This window comes from Vigna umbellata, chromosome 2 (assembly GCF_029865625.1).
Source record: "Vigna umbellata cultivar VRB3 chromosome 2, Vumbellata_1.0, whole genome shotgun sequence".
Lineage (NCBI taxonomy): Eukaryota > Viridiplantae > Streptophyta > Magnoliopsida > Fabales > Fabaceae > Vigna > Vigna umbellata.
The window spans coordinates 4,220,178-4,247,096 of NC_142166.1; the positions used below are offsets into that span (position 1 = coordinate 4,220,178).

The window sequence follows — 26,919 nt, forward strand, 5'->3', positions numbered from 1 at the left end:
ATAAAATAAATAAGTATATTGTAAAAACAATATGCTAGATTATGAGGCAAGACATGTGGTAAAGACGCGGATTGTTTATTTATTATAATATTGATTCATATTGTTACGGTGAGAGAAAATGGGAACATACAATAGAACTCACAACACCTCATTTCATATCTTTGACGGTTCCTCTCATTCAACATTCAACTTGCAAGCTACTGTTCCAAAAACCTTAACTCTACTTCTTTCTCAAGCTACCTTAATGACGACCCAGGCTGTGTTTTCACACACAAATGTTATGGTAAATCACCATGCTTTGCTTCGAAAACTACTGGGATTCCGCAAACACCATGCACCGTCTTCTTCGTACAAGAAAAATAAATGGAACACTCCTTCTATTTCATTTTACTAAAATTCATTATTATAAAGAAAAGTTATATGTTTCTTATTTAGTTTACAATGCACCGAAAAATAAAATCTTCAAACATAAAAGAAAAACAAAAACTCAATAGCTCACTCGAGTTTATTTAGATATTGCAGAAAAACGAAGAAAAATACTCAAATCATTGAGTACATATTCCTTAATACATAAAAAAGGAAGGCAATGGATTTTTTTACAAGGTTTAATACCTATTTTGGTCCCTCGATTTGTAGGATTTGTTCAAAGTTGTCCTCCTTTTTTTCAAAAAGTTCACTAACATCCTACTTTTCGCAAAAACGGTGCACGTTAGTCCTTTTTGCTTACGGTGTTAGAAAGATTAACGGCAGAGTTGCTTACCTGGCGAAACCTGAATTAGCAGTACAGTTTATTATTACGTGGCATTCTCGGTTTTTTCCTCTTTCCGCTACTCTCTCCTCCCTTCGCCGCTGCACACTATCTCCCTCCTCTTTGTCAAATCCTAACACCACCCCTCCATCCTCTACGCCAAATGCAAACCCTCCTATGACATCGACACCTTCTTCTTCAACAACGTCAACCCATTAGAAGACATTGATTTCAAGCTACTGGAGCCCTCGGAGGGATTTTTCGCCCCTCCCTGCAGTGTATTTCTAAACTGTTTGTTTGTTTTGAGTGCGGGAAGGGCAGGGATATGGGGCGCGGTGCAGTAGCGGAGAGAGCAGAGGCGTACGGGGTGACAACGATCTTGGTTTACGGCAACGGTGAAACACTAAGATTGGAAGATAGTGAGGTTTTTTATCCCAGTAAAACAACATTGAATATAAACATAAATAAAAGTACGTTAAATTATTTTTGAAGCAATGTGCAATTAGGGATTAGGGTTTGGGAAGAGAGGAAAAGGGGATTAGGGTTTGGCGCGTGATTATGGATTTCACAGCGGAGAAGAAGGAATCAGAGAACAACAACGTCAATAATCCCGAATACGCTCATCAAAAATTAGATTCTTCTTCTCAGTTAACGTCGACACTTGATTCAAGCAGCAAAGAAATCGAAAAACAACAATCTCATGAACTCAAAGCTGGTCTTCACCCTCTGCAGGTTTTTCTCCCTCACTTTGTTTTTTTTGTTTCTTGGCAACTGAATTTTAGTATGATTGGCTAATGATGAAGATGAAGAAGTGTGATAAAGCTTTTGAGTGGAAAGAGGACTGTCACGTGACACTCTCTTATTGGCTGAACTTGTCAACTAATTGGACAAGTCATCTAATTTTGGCCAGCAGAACAACTTTGTCGTTAGTTTTTTAACGCCGTAAGCAAAAAGATCCACTTAAACTATTTTTGCAAAAAATAGGATGTTAGTGAACTTTAAAAAAAAGGGAGGACAACTTTGAACAGAACCTACAAATCGAGGGAGCAAAATAGGTATTAAACCTTTGTACAACTAATAGCAATAATCAAGCCTTTTAAAAAAAATAGGTATTTTTTTTTCGTTTTCATGAACTCCGCCACAAAAAAAGCATCACGCCAGTAACAAACTAATTTCCAAAGAATCAAACAACCAATTTATTTTCAATAGTTAAAATCATAGGGAAACATGGAGAGTTTCTCTACAATTCTCAGATTTGTAAGATAAATGTTCCTAATCGCAAAAATCAAATTTGCAATGGATCGCCGGAAAAGTTGAGCTCGCCGGAAAAGTTGAGCTTGTCAGAAACGCTGAAAAGTAAATTGAGGCTCTTTTGCACCGGATATTCATACACAAGAAACAAAATATTCCTGACTTTAAGTCTTGGTACGTGAAATTTGTTATTTTTCCAATGAGTTTCAGGAAAACAAAAGGGCACTTGAAGTGTTTGAAGAAATAGTTACGGAAATCATCCGCGTTGGCTTATGAATGAATATGTTGGTGTATTTACAATTGCATTTCGTAAGAGACTGCAATTAAATGCAGCAGCTCGCTTCCTACACGATGTAAACTACTCTCACAATGCATTTATCGTGTTTCTTTTCCTCCTCGATAAATATTAATATTTCATATATTATTCCTTTCCAATTAAGACAAATTGTCAAGCACATCTTGTTCCAACGCTACTATTACAAACCTTGTTTATTTAATTTGCAAATCATTTAATGTCTTAGAAGTACTGTAAGATAAATCTAATTTCCACAAGCATAATGACATCCGAAGGAATTGGTAATTGGTCTGGAAGGCTTTTTATAGAGATGATGATTCAACATATGCAGATCATGAAATTATTAGAGAGATTAGTGAAGATGGTGAAATTGAAGAGATCTTGAATGAACCTTTGCTTGAAGGTGAATATGTCAATGACTCAACTCTTTACAAAGACAAATTATTTAAACGCAAGTGTTTATGATTTTTTCAATTAGGGCTACAATAAGACATGACAAAGAAAAGGTTGGAGTGAGAGAGATGAAAAAGAAAGGGTTGAGAGGAACAGGTGAGTAAGGGTTTTGGGTTTTTTTTTTTAGTTTTGAGAATGAAAATTATTAAAATACTCTTAACCTTAAAATTTAGAATTCATGATATATAAGGATATTTTTGTCTACTAAAACCCGATACATATTGTACCAACTGAAAAACAGGCGTACACGCATTAGCAAACCCTATATATATATATATATATATATATATATATATATATATATATATATATATATAATTAATATATTTAAGATACTATATATGTGTGTCTATAACTTGAATCTAGAACTCAAATTGAATACCTAATAGAGCTTGAACATAAGAATAGAACCATATTTATTAGTAAGCTTAGACTCTTGAACTTAATACATGGTTGCCTTTTGAGAATTTAAAGAATTGAAAATTGATTAGTTATCATAGACTCAAAGTCACTAGGCGTAAGATTTGAATATGCTTAAAATTTGATTTTGACATGAATATGGAATTGAGATGATTTTTACTACAACGAGAAAGAAGTGGATGGAATCTAGTCTCAACAAATTTTAAATAATCTATATTATATTTTCTTGCACATCAATTGTTTAATGAAAATATAAAAAATAGTTTTTTTTTTGTGTTTTTATAAACTTTGTGATGATCTAATTGAGTTATTAAATGCAAGAGTTGTCGAGTATTATATAAGTTTCTTGAAAGAGAATAATATTTATCACTTATTACACTTCAAGTGGTATATTTGTCGTTGATTTTGCACCAACAACATACCCTTGTCCCAGTAAGAAGAAGTAGAAGGTAACAAGAAGAGGCTCTTGTTAGGACATTTCAACCTTTTACCAGAACAATATTGTAAAAGTAATACGCTAGAGTTACTAAGGAAGGCATCTGATAAAGACATAGATTATTTATATGAGACTTTGGTAAAAACCCAATAAAAAACAAATAGTGATGTCGCATTATTTTATATGAATTCATACCTCAAAATGGATAAAAAAAACCCAACACTAATCCCTGTTATAAAACTTAATTCAATGCTAACAGTATAGTTGTATTTATATTTTTATAAAATACATTTATTTAATCTCTAAATTTAGTTAAATAAATAAATCACATAAAATAAATAAGTATATTGTAAAAACAATATGCTAGATTATGAGGCAAAACATGTGGTAAAGACGCGGATTGTTTATTTATTATAATATTGATTCATATTGTTACGGTGAGAGAAAATGCGAACATAATAGAACTCACAACATCTCTTTTCATATCTTTGACTGTTGCTCTCATTCAACATTCAACTTGTGCTTCTTTCTCAAGCTACCTTATAATGACGACCCAGGCTGTGTTTTCACACACAAATGTTATGGTAAATCACCATGCTTTGCTTCGAAAACTACTGGGATTCCGCAAACACCATGCACCATGCTTTGCTTCGAAAACTACTTCTATTTCATTTTACGAAAATTCATTATTATAAAGAAATGTTAAGAGTGTCTGTTGAAGTGAATGGTGGTCCGGTGCATATGTTTCTTATTTAGTTTACGATGCACCGAAAAATAAAATCTTCAAAAATAAAAGGAAAACAAAAACTCAATAGCTCTCACTCGAGTTTAATAGATATTGCAGAAAAACAAAGAAAAATACTCGAATCATTGAGTACATATTGCTTAATACATAAAAAAGGAAGGCAATGGATTTTTTTACAACTAATAGCAATAATCAAGCCTTTTTACTGCAAGAGAAATTTGAACGAATGTCATAGTATTTAGAAGTGATTACATAGTAAATAAAGAAGCAAATAAATTAGGGTAAACTGGGATTGAAGTCTACAATGAGATGTTTCCTTTTTTAAGTCTTCTTCTCCTTCTTCTTTGAACACACTTTGTGAGTAGTTCGCAAAGGAGTTCATTATCCTCGAGTAAGGAATCCTTCTATGGTGTAATAAATTTACCAAAGATGTCACTGTTTCGTTGTTGGATTTTTTTTTGTTTAAAAATTTGGCACCGAACCACAGTAACATAATTAAAATAACATGTTGAATTGCAAGAGAATCAGGTTATTAATATATAGCTCCATTAATGATCTATATATATGAAGATACAAGAAAATTGCGTTTTACATACGGATTATTATATACGGATTTAGATCCATATGTAATGAATAATCTATATACGGATATTATATACAAATATATTATATACTGATCTTTTATACGGATATATAATTAATTAAAAAAAAAGTTAAGTTATTTAAGATGTACATCTTAAAGGTCGCGAACCCTATTTTCTTCTTCCTCACTCGCGTTGCAATCATTTCTCATTTGGAGAAAGTGTCGAGCCACTCAGCCTCCTTCAATTCCACTACCGAACCTATTCTTCTTTCTCTTTCACTGCAACCCTCACTGAATCAGTGTTCTGGCCGTGGTTCTCTCTCGTCAATCCCTTCTTCCCTTTTAGTGGAGCCTTGGTTCTCTCTCGTTGAGCTTTCGTAGGTCGCGCACTGGAACCCTAATTTTCCCTCATTCGAACCATCATTGTGCGTCATTGGTACCATAGTTAATTGGTAAGTGATGTTTAATTCTGTTTGAGCTAAATTTTTGAATTGCAAAAACCCTAATCCTCTTTTTCTTTTCTGTTGGGCACAAAGTTGGTGTGCGAAGTGATTCGCATATATGGGAGCCTTGCCATTTTCATGGTGAAGCTTTTCGGTAGAAGACCTGAGAAGTGTTACAAATGGGAGCCTCTGAAGAAGGACGTTGAGCTGGGAATCTCTACCTATCCCATGGTTCTGGTTCAAGTCCCAATGTACAACGAAAGAGAGGTAGCACAACAGATTATCTTTCTCCATCTATTTTCACTCACTCGTCTTTGACGTGCGTTTTTTCATATTTCTGAATGCAGGTTTATCAGCTCTCGATCGGTGCTGCTTGTGGGCTTTCTTCATCGTATTTATTCTTAACCTCTACAGGTTAATGCTGTTGAAGTTTTTATGAGGGATGTTAAAACAAGTGATGAGGCTTGTTATCTAGCACTCAAGGTATCCAAATCCAAGATGCATCGTGATTTTTGGGGTTTTTAAGAAAACTATGGCTATTGCTATGAGGGTGATCATACTCGAGCCTTACTTCCTTGTGAGGTGCGTTTCTAGTTTTGTTCATTTTCATGTTTTTGTTATTCTAATAAATTAATTATGAACTTGTTAACTAAAGTTACATGTTAGTGAATTAAAACATTAGTTAATGATAATGCATTGACAGTGTAAAATAGTTTTCTAGTCTTTTGATTCATTGCAGAGTGAAGGACAAAACATGAAGGCCGTGTGGAGCCCTGATGCCAAATTAATTGTTATTCTTGTAAGTTTACTAGTCTTTTGATACATTATAAGATATATTCTATGAATGACCAACTTTACATTCTAAGTAGAAATCTTAAAGTCATATTCATCTTCCTTATACATCTATATTTTTCGTTTGCAGACATCTACCTTCTTTCTTCATAGTTTCAAAGTCCAGTTCTCAGATAAAAGAATACACACTGGTGGTAGACAACCCTCTGCTTTCTACCTAGCTATAATTCCTCTTCTGCTTACAGAGCAAGTTCCTTTTGCAGTAAAGGATTTGTATGTGTGAGTTTCCTTCTCGTTTTAATTTTATAATTTTCTTCATCTATATGACATGAATCAATTTGATTGAATAAAACTATTAAACTACTACTGGTATGGATTGTGGAATGTGAATTGAATAGGATTTTTTCTTAGTAATTAAAATTATATATCGTCCATTTTATGAAACCAGCAAAGGTATGTTAATTAGTTTGTGATAGTTCAAATAGAGTGTAATGTCTCACTATGAGTGTAGGTATTTGTAAATAAAAAGTAGAAGAAGTATTATCTTAAGGTCCGAAGAATATGCCACTTGTAAAAGTTTGTATGCATTTGATTGTTAAATTCCAATGAAGTAACTATTGGTATCTATGGTAAGTGTACATGAGCTTCCATTTGTATCTTAGTATAGTTTTTGTGTGTTTTTTTCTCCCATGTGGTTCCAAACATGGCGTTTGAAGTAGGTTTTATTTTTTTTTCTATTCATCTAACGTGAATGTTTTTAAACATGCAAGTTTAAAGTCAAACCAAACACATGCTACAAGAACACTTAACGTGCCAGGTGAACTTTTGTATAAGATAAGATCAAGCTTTAACAGAAAGATTATCGAAATGTCACGTTTTATGTTTCAAGAACTAAATTAGTTTAAAGTAAAAATATATATCAGCACCTAAAACTTAGAAGTTTCTCTCATCTAATACAACTTTTTCTTTTAATATTTCATTAAAAACTGATAGATTTTTGACATGTGATTGATAGAGTTTATAAATAAAACCTAGTCACAAAACTCTTTGTGAGTGAACAAATATTACTCATAGATATAGTTTGACATGTTAGTGATGCCTCTTTCTCCTTGAAATCTTTCATTCCTAATCACGAAATACATATATGTTAGCTACTGTTCTGTTTGACCCTTACACTATCATAATGTCAGGTTCCATAGTCTAACCGCATTCTTTGATAGAATTGAATTTTATCTTATTTATAATAATTTACTTGGATATTTGAGGTAATCCTTGCTAATAATTAAATGCAACATTGATGGCCACGAGAGCGTAATGGAAGATTGACTTCACACTGTAAAGTCCTCTTCTTCTTTCCTTTTTCAAATGTTTTAGGAAATATTTTTACTTTTAAAATTTAAGAAAACATTAATTCTTGTATTTTTTGTTTATAATTTTGTAATCTTTAAGTCCATGTTATGTGCTTGTTTGGCCTCTAAATGTGGTGTTTATTTTTGTAGATTGTATTGACTAGTTTTGTTTCCAATGACCAGCAATCCATAGTTATGTCATTTCTTATCCCTCCTTTGATTTCAGATCCCATCAAGCTTGAAGGTCTTCCACCCAATAATTTTTTGTGCAGCATTTGCAGAGCTAGCAGCAATTATTTCAGAGTTTCTTTCTGAGTAAAGCTTGATTCTATTTTAGGTGTAAATTATAGTTTAGTTAATATTCAACTCTATATTGTACAAGGGCCGGTTTGTTTTGAACTCTATTTATAGAGTCTTTCAATAAAATTTTTATGTTTTAATTATTTGTTTTAAGCATAATTATATATTATAAATTCTTTACATTCGGTTGAAAGTTGAAACTAATAATACCAATAACCTTATATAATATTGTATCTGTAAGTTTCTTTGTTTTAAAGCTTTCTATCTTTTACAATTAATTTTTTTTATCTATTGTATGTTACATACGGATCATCCGTATGTAAAAAAATTATTTTTTTGATATATTATATACGGATATTATATACGGATCTATCCGTATATAAGTTACATACAGATTTATCCGTATATAAGTTATATACGGATTTATCCGTATATAACTTATATACGGATATATCCGTATATAACTTAGCTACGATAGTTTTATATACGGATTTTTGTCCGTATGTAAGTCGTATGTAATCAAGTGTTATATACGGATTTTGGGTCTTATATACGGATTTTGGCTGTATGTAATTTAATTTTTTCTTGTAGTGATATTTAGAACGTATATCCACAAAAATTCAACCAACCCACATCTCATTAATTAACTTTAATCTTATTATAACATGCTACTTTATCAATTACAAATATAAATATAAATAAAGACGTACATATGAATCCCAAATCATAACTTACTAACTAATAACAACGTAGACTTATTTCTTAGGTCACATTAGTTTGTAAACACTATACTCTAAACGAAGTTGGAAATAAGAACACTGAATCTTGAAGTTGCTGTATATTTTCTTTCCATATAAGCACTTGAAAGTAAACCTGCAGAAACAGTTAAAAAAGAAAACTGATGTAACTCCTAAGGAACAGGTGCTGCAAATTAAGAAAATTTGGTGAAATATTGTTACCTGTTTGTGATTTGGTATTGTTTAATTTCGAGCTTTGATTCTAGAACCCTTTGGTTCTTTAGTCTCTGGATCGGGTTTCTGAAGTTCTCCAGCGCTGGGTGCATTTGTTTTCCCTTTTCCTTTACTAGCACCATTTCTGTTAGAAGGATCTCCATTCTCAAGCAAAAGGTTTCCTGTATCTTCCCCACTTGCATCATTTTAAGAGTAAGTGTCAAACATTTATATAAAAATAACTAATATATATAAAGAAACTAAAGGTCACCTTTAATTGAAATATTGTTTTACTCTCTCAACAAGTTAGAACTATAAATATTTAAAAAATAAATAGAAAATGAAGATGATGAACTCATCTGTGTAACCCTTACTTGTTGGAATAACGACTATTTGATGAACTCATTATCAATAAACAATATGAATACAAATTCTATTCTGTATTGTTTTGGGTGATTCTTGTAACCCCATTCTACGACTTTTTATAGCCATTGCATAAAGGAGTTTCTTGTGTAACTCAGAGTAAATTGAGGCTCTTTTGCAGAACTGGATATTCATACACGGAACAAAATATTCCTGAGTTTAAAAGTCTTGGTACGTGAAATTTCTTATTTTTCCAATGAGTTTCAGGAAAACAAAAGGGCACTTGAAGTGTTTGAAGAAATAGTTACAGAAATCATAACGCGTTGGCTTATGAATGAATATGAACTCAAAGAAAAGATTAAATTGTTGGTGTATTTACAATTGCATTTCGTAAGAGACTGCAATTAAATGCAGCAGCTCGCTTCCTACACGATGTAAACTACTCTCACAATGCATTTATCGTGTTTCTTTTCCTCCTCGATAAATATTAATATTTCATATATTATTCCTTTCCAATTAAGACAAATTGTCAAGCACATCTTGTTCCTACGCTACTATTACAAACCTTGTTTATTTAATTTGCAAATCATTTAATGTCTTAGAAGTACTGTAAAATAAATCTAGACCCATTTTTACAGTCTAGAATATAAGGATTTATGAACCAGTGTAATTCCTCCATTCATGATTGATTGAATATGCACTTTATAGAGCGGGACTTTTACATCCATCACACCTTTTAAATCATGAGGAAGTCTCCAACAAGAATGTGAGATTTGATTAGACAATACAAGAATAATTGATATTACTAACGGTCCTAATTCATCGGTAATGTATTAAATCCGTCGGTAATTGTCGTTTACCGACGGTCAAAAACGTTGTCGGTAATCTTTACCGACGGATATTTCAACCGTCGATAATTATCGAAAGCTTTTGATCTTCGATAAAGTCGTCGATAATTATCGAAGGCTTCTGGCCTTCATTAAATTCGTCGGTAATTACCGCAATATGGTTCATCTTCTTCTTCTTCCTTCCTTCCTCTATGTCATTTTTTTTTTCGTTTTCATGAACTCCACCACAAAAAAAACATCACGCCAGTAATAAACTAATTTCCAAAGAATTAAACAACCAATTTATTTTTAATAGTTAAAATCATAGGGAATCATGGAGAGTTTCTCTACAATTCTATGATTTGTAAGAGAAATGTTCCTAATCGCAAAAATCAAATTTGCAATGGATCGCCGAAAAAGTTGAGCTCGCCGGAAAAGTTGAGCTTGTCGGAAAGGCTGAAAAGTGGACAGTGGTGGATTGCAACAGAGCAGCGGTGGTGGAGAGTAGCGGTGGTGGAGAGCAACGATGGTGGAGAGCAGCGGTGGTGGAGAGCAGCGATAGGAAGAAGTATTACACTGAGATGGAGAGAAATGAGAAGGAGAAATGAGTGTTTGCCACATATATTGACACTGGATTCGAAATTGGGGCCGGAAAATTTCCGCTTTTTTATCAACGGTCAGAAGCCTTCAGTAAATTTGTCGGTAATGTCGTCAAACGAAATAATGGGCGGGAAAATTCCAACTCTTTTTACCGACGGCCAAAAGCTTTCGGTAAATCCGTCGGTAATGTGCATGTCACTTACCGACGGCCTTATCGAAGGCTTATGACCGTCGGTAAAAAAGATAAAAAAAATCATCGGTAATTCCGTCGGAAATTAAAATATATCGACGAATATTTATCCGTCGATAAAAATTTGTGGGTAATATTAATATTTTTTGTAGTGAAACCATCATTTAAGACCAGTCTTCCAACTTAATCCAAACAAATGAAATAAAATGAGTGATCAAGTCATTCAATCAATAAACACAAATCAAACCACAAACTATTAATTGAATGAGAGCATAGATAAATAATAGAGAAGTAAGAGTACATATTACTAGAATTGATTGTATCTAACCTACTTCAACTAATATTGCAATCCTATTCCAACAACATTAACATATAGGATTTACAATAAGAGCATCACTCTAGTCTCACATACCTCTTTCTACTCTACTATTATATCATTAAGCCTTCATTCAATGCCTAAAATGAAAACATGATGCTTTTATTTATAAAAATTTTTGGACGATGCTCAACCCAAATTTTACACTCAGCTACTGAGGTTTCCTTTTATGAAGGGTATTTTTCTAACTTTGCTCTTTGGTTGAGCATCACTTTCTTATGGCTCAATCATGCATTGACTTAAGTGTTAAGCATCATTTTCTTATGGCTCAACCATGCATCGCCTTAAGTGTTGAACACCATTTTTTTAGGATTTAGTTGCAAAAGTTACATTCTAGATCTTTCCTTGACCATCTTATTGGCACTGAGCTGCGTATTTTAGGACTCAGCTGTATCATATTTAATTGTTTGAAATTGCTGCAAATTATTAGAAATTCATCAATTTCCTATTTCTCTTCTTCTTAGTACCTCATCCTATAATTATAACCTAAAATGTAATGTTTACTTACAAAATATTATTAATTAAAGTATGATAATTGTCAAATTTATATGGAAATTTTATGTATTTTAGACTCTTATCATTTATTAAGATGTTGGGATTGAACTTGCCTCTTCTTCCTCTATTGTTGTTGAGGCTTTCTTAACAACCTATTTCCAGCAAGTGCATTGATGTGTTATAGTATCAATCAAATTCGTATATCCGTATGAATTTGTTAAGATTGTCCATTATTTACCTCTAGATTTTTGGAAAAGTGTTTTTCTTTTAATGAAGAGAATTTAATTGAACATGCACTAGTAAAAAATGACGTTTTTAACTCGTACATTATGACTCAGTTTTTACTGAACCAAAGCATATCAAAACACGGTGGCAGTCTTGTAATTTTAAAAGCATTATATGCCTCGGTTGTTAAGCAACCAGTGTCTAAAAGTAATACTGGTTCGGTTATCAGAGTGAATCGAGGCATAACCCTCACGTAGCAAAGATACGGCCTCGGTTGGCAAGGACCCGAGGCATATTGGGCTCTAAATCGGCCTCGGTTGGCATGCACCCGAGGCATATTGGGCTTTAAATCGACACATCCCTGCTCATTTCCCCAAAGCACCTCTCCTCTTCTCTCTTCTCTGCCTCTTCTCCGCCTCGCGATATTCCTCCTACGATGTGCGACGACGGTGGACGCGGCGACGAGAACCGACGGTGGACGCGGCGACGAGAACCAACGGTGGACGCGGCGGCAGCGAGGACGCAACGGCGAGGACACAGCGACGAGGACGCGACGACGAGAACGTAACGGCGACACGACGCGATGACGAGAACGCAACGGCGACGACGACGCAGCGGTGACGGAGGGCAGATCTGGGCGCATGGAAGGGCAGAGGGCAGATCTGGGCACATGGAGGGGTGAAGAGCAGATCTGCGCGCATGGAGGGGCGGAGGGCATATCTATGGCGTTGGACGGAGGATTCGCGGAAGGGGGAGCACAGGAAGTCAATAATGGTGGATGCTACAACCTTTGTGGGGGAGATGGTGGTGGTCGGAGATGCTTCTGTTGGGGGAAGAACACGGAAACCCATGTGCGAAGAGGAAGAAACCCATGGTCGTAGATGCTTCTGGTGGTCGGAGATGCTCCTGTTAAGACCATCTTCATCTCTGCTTCTAAGTTTCTTCAGCTTAAGTCCATCTTCATATCTTTGTATCTGAGTTTCTGAATCTGAGTTTTTTCTCATTGTAATTTGTAATTTGTGGGTTGTAATTTGGACATTGGTGAGTTCATGATGTTTGCTGCTTCTGTAGACAAATTTTTGACATTGATTATTGGTTGTTGTAATACTGTGATTTGTTTGATTTCTGTTATGGTTTTCTTGGTTGTGTTAGATTCTTGAGCTAAATGGGAAATTTTGAGTTTGGTTGGCATGAATGAACGAGGAAAGTCTGAAAAAAAAAACACACACGCTATTGCCTCGGTTATTTAAGAACTGAGGCATATTTCTGTTTCGTTTTATCTCGATCCATAACCGAAGCATAAACCTTAACCTTTTTACTTCGCCCCCGAATGCCTCGGTTGTAGACCGAGGCCTATAAATATTTATAACCGGTGCCTTTACTCTTTATTGTACTAGTGATGTAAGTAAAATCTGATTTGTAAAACAATAGTTAAAATGTGTGATGAGATTGGATTTCATTTCCTTTTTTTCAATTATATTGATACCATTCTTTTGTGCTTAATATATATTTTGTTTCAAAGTTATAGAAGTACTATTTTAATGTAAATCTAAGCCCATTTCTACAACGTTGAACCTAAAAATTTCAAATCAAGTGTGATTTCTTTGCTCCTGGTTGAATGAATCCTTGTTTTAGTATGAAAGACTTGTTCACCCAACGTAGCCTTTAGACCATGTGGAGTCTCTAGCTAGATTGCGATGGTTTGACTAGATCACAATTAAGGATTAGTCTCGAATTCAACCCAAACTAGTTAGATAAAACAAAAAGATTAAATCAAACCACAAACTATTACAACATAACACAATTCAGGCATTAAAGAAGAAACAATATAGAGAATCCAAGTCGATCACATCCCACCTCCTACAAAAAAGAAATCAACCACTCATATTGATGGAAAAACTCTAAGAGTTGTTGATCTCCTGCCATGTTTCTCTTTAGAAATGTTCTAAGTGTTCATTGAGAGAGAAGGGCTTAATGTTATCAAAATTTGATGCCTAAATTAGATATAGAGCCTTGCTTTCACTAGTACAATACAGAGAAATGACAATGGTTATTTTCGCTTATACGCAGCGGTTCTACAACCGAGGCATATACAGGCGAGGTAAAAAGGGTAGGCTTTTTGCCTAGATTCTGAACCGAGGCAAAAAGGTGTGTGTTTTTGCCTCGGTTCAAATCCAACCGAGGCAGTATAAGGGTTTTTTCATTTTTTTTGTGTTTTTTTTTTGCGATTTGCTAGGTTAGACATTAGTCCTTAGCCTCAATCCATCAACCTCCACTGAAATGCAACCTCCAAATCACTACAAGAACAAGGACAACGATGCAACCTCCAAATCACTACAAGAACAAGGACAGCATGCTCCCACCACCACCTGCAGAGAACCAATCAAACAGAAAACAACCCATTCGAAATCAGAAAAGGGGAGGGAAGGAGGCTTCCTCCTTCGTTGCGAATCAAAACGGAGAGAAAAAGAAGAAGAAGAAGAGTGGCCACTACGCCCTTGTGCACCGGCTACGCCCCCGTCGCGCCATTAATGATCCCTCCAAGTTGGTTGTCCGCGCGAGACGAAGAACCCTAGGCTAGATTGGATCGGAACAAGAGGAGGAAGGAATAGAGAAGAGGAAGGAAGCCTCCCTCTTGGCAACGTGAAAGAAAATGGGAGAACAAGAGGAGTGGCGCAACACCACAAACAAGAGGAACGGCGCAATACCATGCCTGTTCACGAAATTTAACCCTAAACAGATGTTATTACCTCTGTTCTTTTTTAACCGAGGCAATAAGGGTCTACGGCCTCAGTTCTATAAAGAACCGATGCCTAAACCCTCTAAAAAAATAAAAAATATCAGTAGGGTCTACGGCCTCGGTTCTATAAAGAACCGTTGCCTAAACCCTCTCAAAAAAATAAAATAAAAAATTTCAGCAGGGTCTACAGCCTCGGTTCTATAAAGAACCGATGCCTAAACCCTCTCAAAAAAATGAAATAAAATTTTTTAGCTATTTTAGGCATCGGTTCCTTATGAACCGAGGCATATACGTTTCTGATAATTACAGAAATGCCACCACGTCAGTTTTAGGCATCGGTTCATTTTAAACCGAGTCATATACGTTTATGATAATTACAAAAACGCCACCGCACCATTTTTTGTTTCGGTTACAACTAAACCGATGTCTAATGCACGAGTAAAAATCCTTATTTTTTACTAGTGTTTAATAAAAACAATTTGATCGGTGCTCAACCTCACTTTTTGCGCTCAACCGTAAAGGTTTCTTCATAGGTTGATTTCTTTATCAATTATGTCCCTTGATTTGGTGCTTGACACTTGAGATTTCCCTATTGAGAGGGTTTTCTTGGATGCTTAACTACAAGTTTTGATGCCACCCTTCTTGATTAAAAAAAATTCTATATAAGATAAGTGTTTGAATGATATACAAATATAAGTAAATTAGTTTAGAAGAAAATAAATTATTAGGACCAGTCAAAACCCAACACAAATTGAGAAAATTCTATGTTAAAAGGTCAACTTTGCATTTTGATAGATAAAGACACTAAAAGTGTAGATATTAAAACATTAATGTCAGCTGCGGTTGGTGAATGCTAATAGATTAAGTTAGGTAGATGCTAAATTGGCATGGGTTTGATCAACACATAACTTAAAAAAAATTATAATACTTTCATATTCAAATAATATGATTAAAATAAATATAAAAATAAATTATAATAGACAAAAGAAAGAGTTAAAGGAAATAAACATAAATGAAGAAAATAAATATTGACAAGTCTTACACATAAAAAAACTCATGCTTTGAATTTATACATGTCACTTTGAATTAATTTGTCTTTCTATTAATTAAATAACAAAAATATTATATATAATTCATGCAGATGTTTTATTTCATATATATAATTTCAGTTATATAATAAGTTGTAATAAAAAATGTCAAATAATATTTTCTTAAAATTTATAATTAAGATTATAAAATATAGGATGGAATTATTCTTTTACTAAATATTAAATTCATTTTGGTAGAGTGAAAGAACTTATCTACATGTTCAATATTCAATGTATTTAATTTTATTTTTTAATAAAAACATTTTCCTTCATATGTTTAAAATATATTTTTAGTAAATATAACAATTTTTATATTATCTTTATAATTATTCACTCAATTTTCTTATATTAAATGAAATATTAGTATAATTAAAAGTAAAATAATCATTCATTACTTAATTGTAAATTTAAAAAATGTTATAATATATATTATATATATATATATATATATATATATATATATATATATATATATATATATATATATATGGGTTTGCTAACGCGCGTACGCCTGTTTTTCAGTTGGTACATTTTAGCAATGTGTACCGGGTTTTAGTAGACAAAAATATCCTTATATATATTATGGATTCTAAGTTTTAAGGTTAAGGGTATTTTAGTAATTTTTATTTTCAAAACTAAAAAGAAAAAAAAACCCCAAATCTCAACCCTTTCTCTTTCATCTTTCTCACTCTAACATTTTCTCTGTCATCCTATGGTAGTCCCAATGAAAAAAGATCAAAAACACTGGCTGTTAAACAATCTTACAAAAAAAGATTTTATAATGAGTTTTTATTTTATAAGTTTTGTCTTATATAATTTTATCTAATTTTCACAAGCATAAAAGAATTGGTAATTAATTTGGAAAAAATAAAAAATACTCACTATTAAACAATTTCTTTAAAAAAATGATTTTATAATGAGTTTTCATTTTATAATTTTTTTCTTATCTAATTTATCTAATTTTCACAAGCATAATAACATCAAAGGAATTGGTAATTGGCCTGGAAAAAATCAGAAACATTCGATGTTAAATAATTTATTACAAAAAATGATTTTAAAATGGTTTTTCATTTTATAATTTTTGTCGTATATAATTTTATCAAATTTTCACAAGCATAATGACATGCAAAGGAATTAGTAATTGGGCTCGAGAGTTTTTTTAGAGATGATCTTTCAATATATGCAGATGATGAAATTAGAGAGGTTAGTGAAGATGGTGAAATTGAAGAGATCTTGAATGAACCTTTGCCTGAAGGTGAATATGTCAATAATTCAACTCTTTACAAAGGCAAATTGTTTAACGGCAAGTGTTTCTGATTTTTTCAATTGGACTAAAGTAGGAATGACAGAGAAAAGTTGGAGTGAGAGAAATGAAAGAGAAAAGGTTGAAAGGAATGAGAGAGATTATTAAAAATTTATTGTTTACTGTTAAAAATAATTGTGATTACATAAAAAAATGTAATATTGATGTCACATCATAGTTAATTTAATTTTCAAAGATAATGGGTATTGACTTAAATTCAAATGATTTATAATTTATCTTGTAAATATTTCATTACAACTTAATAAAAAAAATCACATCCATTAATTAAATAATATATTTATATATGGAGATAGAAAGTTAATATTTGTGTAGTATATCATAGAAAAAATGATAAAAAATAAATTAAAATTTTTATAAACACAATAATTTAAATTAGATTAAAACTTTGATAAATTAAATGAGAATTTTATACATTTGAAAAATGCATAGAATTAAAATAATTTAAAAACGAATATGTACATTAAAAGAAATAATTGAAATAAAATATAAATTAGAAATAAAATAGTTAAGCACGTTTTTTTTTCTTCAAAGCAAAGTTTATCTTCTATTATAAAAGCTAATTTTTTTACATACAAAACAAATATAATATTAAAGCCATATTTCTTGTATAGTAGTTAATTCAATTTGGAAAGTTAATAATATTGACTTAAATTCAAATGCATTATAAATATTTCATTACAATTTATTATTGTAAATATTTCATTAAAACTTAATAGAAAAATATCATATATATGAATTAAATAATATGTATTATATATATAGTAAGAAAAAATTCATATATGTACATTATATTATATTTTTTTAAGTAACTAATATATATTAATTACATAAAAATTATTTTAAGTTTTGGACACAAAAATGATTTAGTAAAAAAATATATAAATATTCTTATAAAAATCATTTTGATATTTGATTAAGTAGTTTTTTTTCTTTTACTTTGATCATTTTTTTCCAATAGTAACAACATTTGAACTTTAGAACCTTTAACAAACAAAGAGCTTCAAAAGGAAAAAAGATAAAATTAGTAAAAGAAGTTAACATAGACAAAACCTATTATTATAATATATGCAACATTCCCCATCTCAGGACTCAGTATTTCTAGAGAGAAAAGTTGTTTATTCAACAGAAATTCTAAAATCAAAGGGTTACAACATGCATAAATATATAAGAAAAGGTATATATGTACATATAAACCTGCTACGAATGTCCAAGTTATTAGAATTCAAATTTCAAATTTTGAATTCAACAACTTCCCCAAAATCTCATAAGATGCCAAATTTGTGGAAACTCTAAATTATGCATTTAAAGACATAAAAAAATGAGAAATTTATGGAAAGAAAAAACCTTAAATGAAATCAAAAGGAAATCCTTATGAAATGGTAAAACCTACGTTTCGAGTCCAAGATTTTAAATTAAAAATTGAATTGAAATATTTAGGTGAAGATCTTGCTAAATCATTTAAATGGAGTCACGCGTTGCGTTTGCATTTGACAAGCCGCCATATGTTGACGGTTTCTCTCCTTGTGGCACAAGCCATGCACCATAACAACGAGTTTCCTTTTCACACACAAATGTTTTCGTAAATCGCCATGCTTTGCTCCGAAACTCACTGCTTATTTTATTACTATTTTCATGGGCAAACCTCTTTTTTCTAAAATCATGTTATGGGCTGCGTCTGAATGTTTGAAATAGCAAGTTGAGTTATTTAGATGGAAGTTGAGAAGAAGGTGAGGGAAAGAGAAAGAGTGAAGTGAGGTGGTGGAGTGGAGAAGGAGGAAAAGAGGAAGAGTGTGGCCAGGTGGTGTGGTGTAACAGTTGAAGCATGGTTGCCAAAACCTATCAACAAGTAGCATGTAAGTTTAAATATCACCATAATAATGTTTCTTGTAGTTTTATTCTAATAGGCACATTCTGCCTCATTTCAACACAAACGTTAATTAAGTACTGTCTGCTCCACAACACAAAGGTTTTGTATAATGATAAAACAACAAAATAAAAAGAATACACGTCTTGAATAATAAGTTTGTTATATATATACTTTTTAAAATGTTATACTTTAATAATACAGATCATGTATAGATCATACATTTGGTTGGACGAAATAGAGACCTACAATTGAAGGTTGAATATATGATATCCGACCATAACGAATATTGCAGAAATATATATAAAAGCAATGGTAGACAAACAAGTACTGCAATTGAATTCGGTACAATCCACGAACCATAGTTGTACATTATAAAGAAAGCACAGGCAAATGCTACCATCATGCATGCTATGGAGATGAATAGAGTTAGAAGTCCAAATATCAACTTGAAGGGCAGTGACCGGTAAAAGTCATCTTCAGAATAACGTGACATGAGAATAGACAAGAATATTAATATTGCAGTTGAAGATGAGATGAAAGCCGCTCCAGCTGATATTGCAAATACCAAAAATGATGTTTGGTTCAAATAATTTGGTTTGTTTGTTCCATCATCAATACCACCTGGTATATTAATCGAAGCAGAGAACACTGCTGTAGCAATAACAGTTGAGATAAGCATGCAATTCTCAGCAGTACGTTTCATCCACTCTGCTCCATCTTTTCGCAATCCTTCATGCTCCTTTGTGAATAAATCCTTAGCAGTTAGCAAAGCAGAATTTTTCTTTATTATCAGATGTGGAGGCATTATCTTCTTCACCTCCTGCCATATATACGTTAAGAGTTAGTATAGAAGATGGTGATGAATTTAATTCAAATGATAAATGAATTTTATAACACAGGATTGAAATGTGTTGGTGTTGGGCTGAAACACGTATACAGAATAGTTCCATTTGAAAAAGTAAAGCATGCAAAGCTAATGAAATATAAGATTGGTTACCTCAAACCACCTTTTCTCGAGGCACATCTGGAATGCTGCTCCAGTAACTAATTCTTGACGTGAGGGGGCTAACTTTGCAGCCAAATGCAATAAAGTGTTATTTGTCATTGCTTCAGTTTCAGAAGGTGAAGGATGACTTAGATTGACCATTAATGTTACTATGAGATCCTTTTGGGAATCTATCTCATGTATTAGATTGAAGATATCAGCATGGCGATGTGAAACTGCCGTGTGAATTATAGTGTGTTTTTCTTCGTTCTCTTCCCATATCAAATTAGGGTAAGCACTGATAAGCTCTGATAAGAATCCAAAGTTACCAACTACTGCTGCATCAAATAATGCCTGGTAAGGTTCACTTATGATTCGAATTACTTCCGAGATCTTTTTTTTGAGAAGAATCTTTTCCCAGAGATATTTAACCAATTGCAAAGTCACAACCTTTTTCATTCCTGCAACATAAAAAATCTGTTACTTAACCGAAACATGTAAAAATTCAAAAGTCACTTATTGGTGAATGTAAGAATTTACCGGGGTTGATGCTGATGGGATTTGCAATATCACGACAATGAGAACAAGAATGTAAGGGCGTTTGATCGAAAGCCAAGATATGCAAAGCTGTGTCATCATTCTCATCACGTGCCAAAGCTAGGTCTGGCCACTTTTCTGCTATTTGTAAGGCAAACCCTAGAAAGTATTTGAATAAGTATTTAATCACTGTGTCCTGAAACATATTCTTAAAATATCTTAGTAAAATTGATTAAAAAATATGGAGTTATTTGTAAGATTAATTAAATTAAAAGTAATACTAATTTCATAAATTTTAACAGACCTTAATAGTGAATGCATACTGTGTTATTGTACGCTCAAATAAATCTTGAAAATGAATTCTTAACTACTTATTACTTAGCACACTGCTTATGTTAGTCTTAAATTTTAAAGAATTAATAAAGAACATCAACCGTTCAGGGACTTCAAAATAAATAATGCTTACTATGATTGCCGGTTTTGATACTAGAGAAAAACAACGATTTCCTATCAGGTTCTTCGAATTCTTCTCTGTGGATTTCGCTATACAGAAACCATGTCATTTCACATTTTCCTTGCATGACAGCAAATTGAATTGGGAGGTACCCACCTCCACCTCTGACTGTTGGCAAGTGTGGACTTTTCTCTATTAATAATTTAGCAATACTCATGTTTCCAGATGATGCAGCAAAGCAAAAAGCAGTGTTGCCTTTGATATCTTGCAGTGAAACGTGTTCATTGTCGAGCATACGTAGCAGCTCTTCCACAAAGTGAGAATGGTTAGCACCTGCAGCAACATGGAGCAGTGTACTCCAACCTTTTGTTATTGCAGCATGTTTCAGTCTGTCATTGTTTACTAAGATCAGTTTAGCTGCTGCCCAATCACCTTTCATACCATATTTGTAAAGGGGCGCGCAAAATTTAAAAAATGGGTGCATTTCTTCCTCTGAAACAGAGATAGTATGCAATTGCCTTCCTGTGTGTTACGAATAAAAAAAATCACAAACTCAAAAACATGTATAATATATTTTGGTTTGTCACGTTACAGCATAAAAAATAGTTGGATTAAGAATATTTTTAGTTCCTCAGCTTATATGTGAAATTAGAATTTATACTTATTTTAAATTTTGATACATTTTTGTTTTTAAACTTTAAAACTGAATGGATGTAGTTTTTCAAACTCAATTTTATTAAATTTTTTTGACGTGGTTGTTAATATATTTTTTTGTCTTTATTAGATTATTTTTTACCTTTCATATATTGTTGTTAGGATTTATCAACGATTATTTTCTCTAAATAGGAAATCTCCTATAATTCATTCCTTTATTTCATATCTCTTGTCATCACCTATTAATGTAAAAATATTCTTCCTCTTCATGAACGTCATGGACTCACTAATCAATTTATTAAGCTTGCATTTCTAAGCTATGTTCTTAATCAAAAGGGTTATGTTTGCTGTCATCCTCAACTTTGTCGCATTAGAGTTTCCAAGAATGTAATATTCTTTGAAAATCAATATTTATTTCCTTCATACGTTGCACCTTCATCTCTATCTTTATCTCTTATGTCATATTTTTAGAATCTTCACAAATTGTGGAATGGTTCCAGCTTGTTTTTGTGTATGAAAGATGTCATCCTCATCTTCATGGTACCTTTCATGATAATGTTCTAACACTTGATCTTGACCCACCTCCTGCATTGGATCTTTGTTTGTTTGTTTTACCTCTTTGTCGGTCCACTTGATCCTCGAAACCCCTAGATTAGTATGGATTTTACACCTATTTCTTTATTAACTACCTTGTCTTATATTTTTATTCCTTCTAGTTATACCTAAGCTATGGAACATAAATGTTGGAAAAAGGCAATGCAAGAAGAACTCTAGGAACTTCAAGAAAATCACACATGGGACATTGTGTCTTGTTCTCCCACAATAAAACCTATTGGGAGTAAATGGGTTTTCTCTGTCAAGCTTCGATATGATGGCTCTTTAGATTGCTATAAAGCTCAGTTAGTAGCTCTTGCTAATAGACAAGAGTATGGGATTGATTATGAGGAGATATTTGCTCATGTTGCCAAGATTAATGCAATTTGGACAATCCTTGCTATGGTTGCTTCTCAATCTTGTCCATTGTATCAAATGGATGTGAAGAATGTCTTTCTTTACGCTAATCTTAAAGAAGAAATTTACATAAAACTTCCCTTTGGTATGCTTACTTCTTTCTCCACTGATGTTTGTAAACTACTACGTTCCTTGTATGGGCTTAAATAGACTCCTCGATCTTGGTTTGAGAAGTTTCATACTACTTTACTTCAGTTCTCCTTCAAGCAAAGTCAATATGATTATTGTCTCTTATTTCACAAGTCTTCCACTGGTATATCCTTCTTTTGGTTTATGTTGATGATCTCATCATTACGAGAATTAATCATGACTTAATTAAGAAGTTGCACATTGATCTACATGCAACATTTCACATGAAAGATCTTGGACAACTCACTTATTTTTTTATGATTGGAGGTACATCATCGATCTAATGGAATATTTTCAAACCAATAAAAGTACATTCAAGATTAGATTCAATTGGCGAGTTTAGACAGAACTACATTAGTTGATACTTCAATGGAAGTCAATGTCAAGTATCATAAAGATAAAGAAGATAGTTTACTAGATCCCACTCTTTATCGACATTTCATATGTTGTTCACCATATCAACCAGTTTATGTTTACTTTTCATCATCTTCATTTTGTTGTTGTTCGTCGCATTATTCGATACCTTAAAAAATCACCTACATGTGGTCCAAAGAGTCATCTTTACAACTTGTGACATACAATGATGTTGATTGGGCATGTTGTTCAGATACTCCTTGGTCTACTACATGTTGGTGTATGTTTTTTAGTAGTGCCTTCATTTCTTGAAAAGTGTAAGAAGCAAGATCGTGTTTCCAAATTTTCTACTATAACGTTCAATGTCATCTACTTATGCTGAAGTTGTGTGGCTACGTGGTCTTTTGGAACAACTTCAGTTTTCTCAAGGTATATCTACACTTATTCGTTGATAATACGAATGTTATTGAGATTGCTACAAATCTAATGTTTCATAAATGTACAAAGTATATTATAATAGATTGTCATTATATTGGAGAATCCTTGACCAACACTGTCATCTCTCTACCTTCCATTCCCACTAATATCACTACTAGGATTTATCATCCATTACTCTCTATGAATAGAAAATCTCCTATAATCTCACTCTCCATTACTCTCTATAAATAGAAAATCTCTTATATTCTCTCTCTTCGTTGCATATCTCTTGCAATATCTAATATTAATATAAAAGTATTATATATTGCGTATTTAACAAAAGAGATTGCATAATACAAGTAAGCAATTCCAAACAAAGAGATCTTTCATATGTTCTTTCTTGTCTTGATATTTGACCAATGTTATATGTGTTTTAGGTTTTGATACGTTCAAGTGTTAATTTAGAGTCCCATTTAATAACTCAAAAAAAATTAGTGTTATTAGATTAAAAGATCTACATCCATTATTTTTAAAGTTTAATAACGAAAATGTATCAAAATTTTAAAAACAATTAATTTCACATATAAATTCAAAAACTAAAAACACAGTTAATCCAAAATAGTTTTATCCAAGATGAACGAAGAAAATTATTTTTGAAAGATAAATGTTACCATTTTCTTCTGGTAAAAATTCTTCTTGTAAAAAGGAAAGGTCAGGAGCATTCAGAGGATCTGCATTGGATATTACGGTATGGTTGGACTGTGATGTTGGAGTTGAAGAGTCCGCCATTTCCCTGTATAATTATCTTTCTATATTGAGAGACTGTATTCACAACACAAGCATATACATTCTTAATATAAATAAAGAAAAAAAGAAAAGGAAGTAGACAGACGTAGAATAAATACAAATTTCATTATATAGTTTATTATTATATTAATTTTTATTTAAATTATTTGTGTAGGCTGATATCATTTCCACATTATTAATATTTTATCAATTTATTAAATATGTAATATATATATATATATATATATATATATATATATATATTATGGAAAAAAATTAAAATGATAATCGTTGAATGATCAATTTTATAAAATGATATCAATTTATATTTTAAATTATTTTAATGAATATATTGCTAAGCATTAAAAAAAAGCATATATAACTTAAAAAAAATGTTAGTTAGTAAAATATACGGAAAATTTAGTAGTGAATTTACGAAATAGTAATGGTTGGATAGCAAAATGTATATAAGTATGTAATGGAAAAATAAAAATTTATATAAACGTCTGTAATTCTTTTTAAACTTTTTATGTTACATCATCGTTTAGAAATATACAGACAACGCATGCTCTGGAAGGAGAAAAAAAACAAAAGACAAAATGTTCGGTATCACCATCTTTATTGTTTTAGGTTAAAAAAACGTGATGAAAGTTGAATTGACAGGTGGGTAAAAAGTTAATATACTAATGACAATTGTCCTGCCAAATGGGCAAATGTCCTGTATATAATAGCACGGTCAATGATATTTTAACATAAAGTTTTGGAAATAGTGTACCTGTCAATTTTTTAATGAGTCTAAAATACATTAACAGAATAATAAAATAATACGTGTATTTTGTATTCAAATATTTTTAAAAAAGTATGTGTGAAAATATTTTTTCCGTAAGAATTTGCCAAATAAAACTTGAACGCTTAATAAGATGAGAAACTGAATTTTACAACAAAAGAGAGAAAAGAAAAAACTGTGAAATATAAAAGTGAAAATATGAGAACTGTGAAATTTACCTAAAAAGAAGATAAGAAATGAGTACAATAATTGAATGGTCGTATCTGACAACAATTCAAATTTGCTTTCCCACTTTCCCCAGCCTTTGGCCCAATTATTGTACCACAAATCTTTCGTATATAACGACGTGTGACTGAAATTTTAACATACTTATTGATTTAAAACTCATATAAATGAGTAATTAATAGTATTTTAAATTTACACTAAAGTTACGTTTATAAAAATATACTTCTTGACTTCTACATATAAAAAAATATATTAAAACTATGTTACATAATTTCAACATGAAAATAATAAAAAATAATCAAAGCTGCATTTGAAAGCCTAATCTCTTATCAAGGCGTTCTTTTAAGTATGACTTAATCATTTACATTTCATATAAAAAATATAAAAAACAATATTTTTAAACTAAAATGTCTATCCTTGAGAAGAAGTATTTTTGTAGTTTTATAATCTCATCATTGATGTTTAAAAATAAAAGAACATGAATTAAAATGAAAAAAAGTTACTTAATTAAAAGGAAAATATCATAGATGCTCAAACAAACTCTATATATAAATCTTAAGTATAATAGTAGAACATATAACACTATATTTACTGTATAAAATACTAGTATGCATCATCTAACCACAATGCAACAGAAGTTGAGAGCGGAGGTTAAAAGTAAAGAGCAGAATTAAGAGGAGGAGTAATGCAGAAATAGAAACCTGAAGAAGAAGATGATGATGAGAAATAAGAAGCCTGAAGAAGAAGATGATGATGGTGCTGCGGTGTGATGTTAAATGAAGGAGAACGCTGTTTATATAGTAGAAAGAGAGGTAGATCTATGGCAATTGAAGAAGCATTCTGGAATATTCCTTTTGTATTTGTTGCTCACTGTTACTCCATGGTTTTGACATTTACACTTTCCAGGTAAGGGATGCCTCAACTCCAAGTTGCTTCTAGACGAATATGCATAATGTATAAGAGAAAGTCTTAGTCAGCGGACGTGAAAATAAAATCCAAAACAGAAAATACAATTCCAATATATGTTTTGGAAAAAATAATCTCAATAATTTATAATTAGTTTACGCATATAGGTTTCAGGTTGAATGGAGTAACTAACATTAATAAGGGAGCAAACATAAGCTCATTAGAGTTGTAAAGAGGTTGATATAGGCTCTCAGACAAATGTACTATACGATGAATACGGAGAATATTAGAAAATGATTGACTCAAAATGATAACGTATTGGGTGGGTGGAAAAGGATGTGAGCGACCGTTTATACTTAGTGACTAAGAATTGGAAGAATATTAACAAATATACGATAAAGTGATACCATAAGTATCGTGTTGTAAGTGAACAAAAAGGAAAGTGTGGAAAGAAAATGCTGGAACAGATTAAGAAGAAATAATACATCAGAAAAAGATGTTTAAGAAGTAGTCATGGGGTTATATGGTTCTTGAGACCTCTTTGTATTGCTTGCTTCGGAGGCAGATGCAAGAGACTACATTTATCAGTAAATTTTTGCCAAGATGATGTTAAAGCTCGGTCATTGGAAGTGGTGATTATTAAGTATTTATATCCTGATATCCACACAATTTCTATAATTTGTATATAGGAAGAAGTGGTGTTTATATATAATTTGGACATCACGATGATCTCCCCTAATATAATTCTTTTAATAGACAAAAAAACATATATATAAAAAAAATATAATATTATTCTTAGTTTTTTTTAACAGGC

The 26,919-nt window shown here is 32.0% G+C and overlaps 1 protein-coding gene and 2 long non-coding RNA genes across 5 annotated transcripts; 1 reads left to right on the forward strand and 2 right to left on the reverse strand.

Moving 5' to 3' along the window:
- The first annotated feature begins 5,142 nt into the window (after positions 1–5,142).
- LOC148203228 (uncharacterized) lies at positions 5,143–7,958 on the forward strand. The gene is made up of 5 exons (XR_015784157.1): positions 5,143–5,383; positions 5,468–5,956; positions 6,114–6,173; positions 6,297–6,445; positions 7,742–7,958. It is a non-coding gene; the product is annotated as an uncharacterized LOC148203228 (long non-coding RNA).
- A 466-nt stretch (positions 7,959–8,424) lies between these two features.
- Positions 8,425–9,218, reverse strand: LOC148203229 (uncharacterized). The gene is made up of 3 exons (XR_015784020.1): positions 9,140–9,218; positions 8,775–8,961; positions 8,425–8,688 (listed from the first exon to the last, which is right to left on the reverse strand). It is a non-coding gene; the product is annotated as an uncharacterized LOC148203229 (long non-coding RNA).
- Positions 9,219–19,003: 9,785 nt separating this feature from the next.
- Positions 19,004–26,729, reverse strand: LOC124830457 (uncharacterized). 3 transcript variants are annotated; one of them, XM_047304171.2, is made up of 6 exons: positions 25,901–26,729; positions 24,073–24,194; positions 20,849–21,358; positions 20,386–20,541; positions 19,858–20,306; positions 19,004–19,680 (listed from the first exon to the last, which is right to left on the reverse strand). In XM_047304171.2, the coding sequence occupies exons 2-6, from the start codon at positions 24,188–24,190 to the stop codon at positions 19,063–19,065; spliced, it is 1,851 nt and encodes a 616-aa protein (XP_047160127.2). In that variant the 5' UTR covers positions 24,191–24,194; positions 25,901–26,729; the 3' UTR covers positions 19,004–19,062. The 3 variants fall into 3 exon arrangements, with proteins under 3 accessions (XP_047160127.2, XP_087961921.1, XP_087961922.1); XM_088105795.1 differs by having other exon boundaries at positions 24,073–24,223; XM_088105796.1 differs by lacking the exon at positions 25,901–26,729 and having other exon boundaries at positions 20,849–21,225; positions 24,073–24,188.
- Between the last annotated feature and the right edge of the window lie 190 nt (positions 26,730–26,919).

What these genes read in the sequence shown, in the direction of transcription:
- LOC124830457 (XM_047304171.2), bottom strand. Translation starts at nt 24,190, where the DNA reads ATGGCGGACTCTTCAACTCCAACATCACAGTCCAACCATACCGTAATA. An exon ending in TCCCATCAGCATCAACCCCG is followed by an intron (nt 20,307 to 20,385) that starts GTAAATTCTTAC and finishes TTTATGTTGCAG; the next exon opens with GAATGAAAAAGGTTGTGACT. An exon ending in TCGAGAAAAGGTGGTTTGAG is followed by an intron (nt 19,681 to 19,857) that starts GTAACCAATCTT and finishes TATATATGGCAG; the next exon opens with GAGGTGAAGAAGATAATGCC.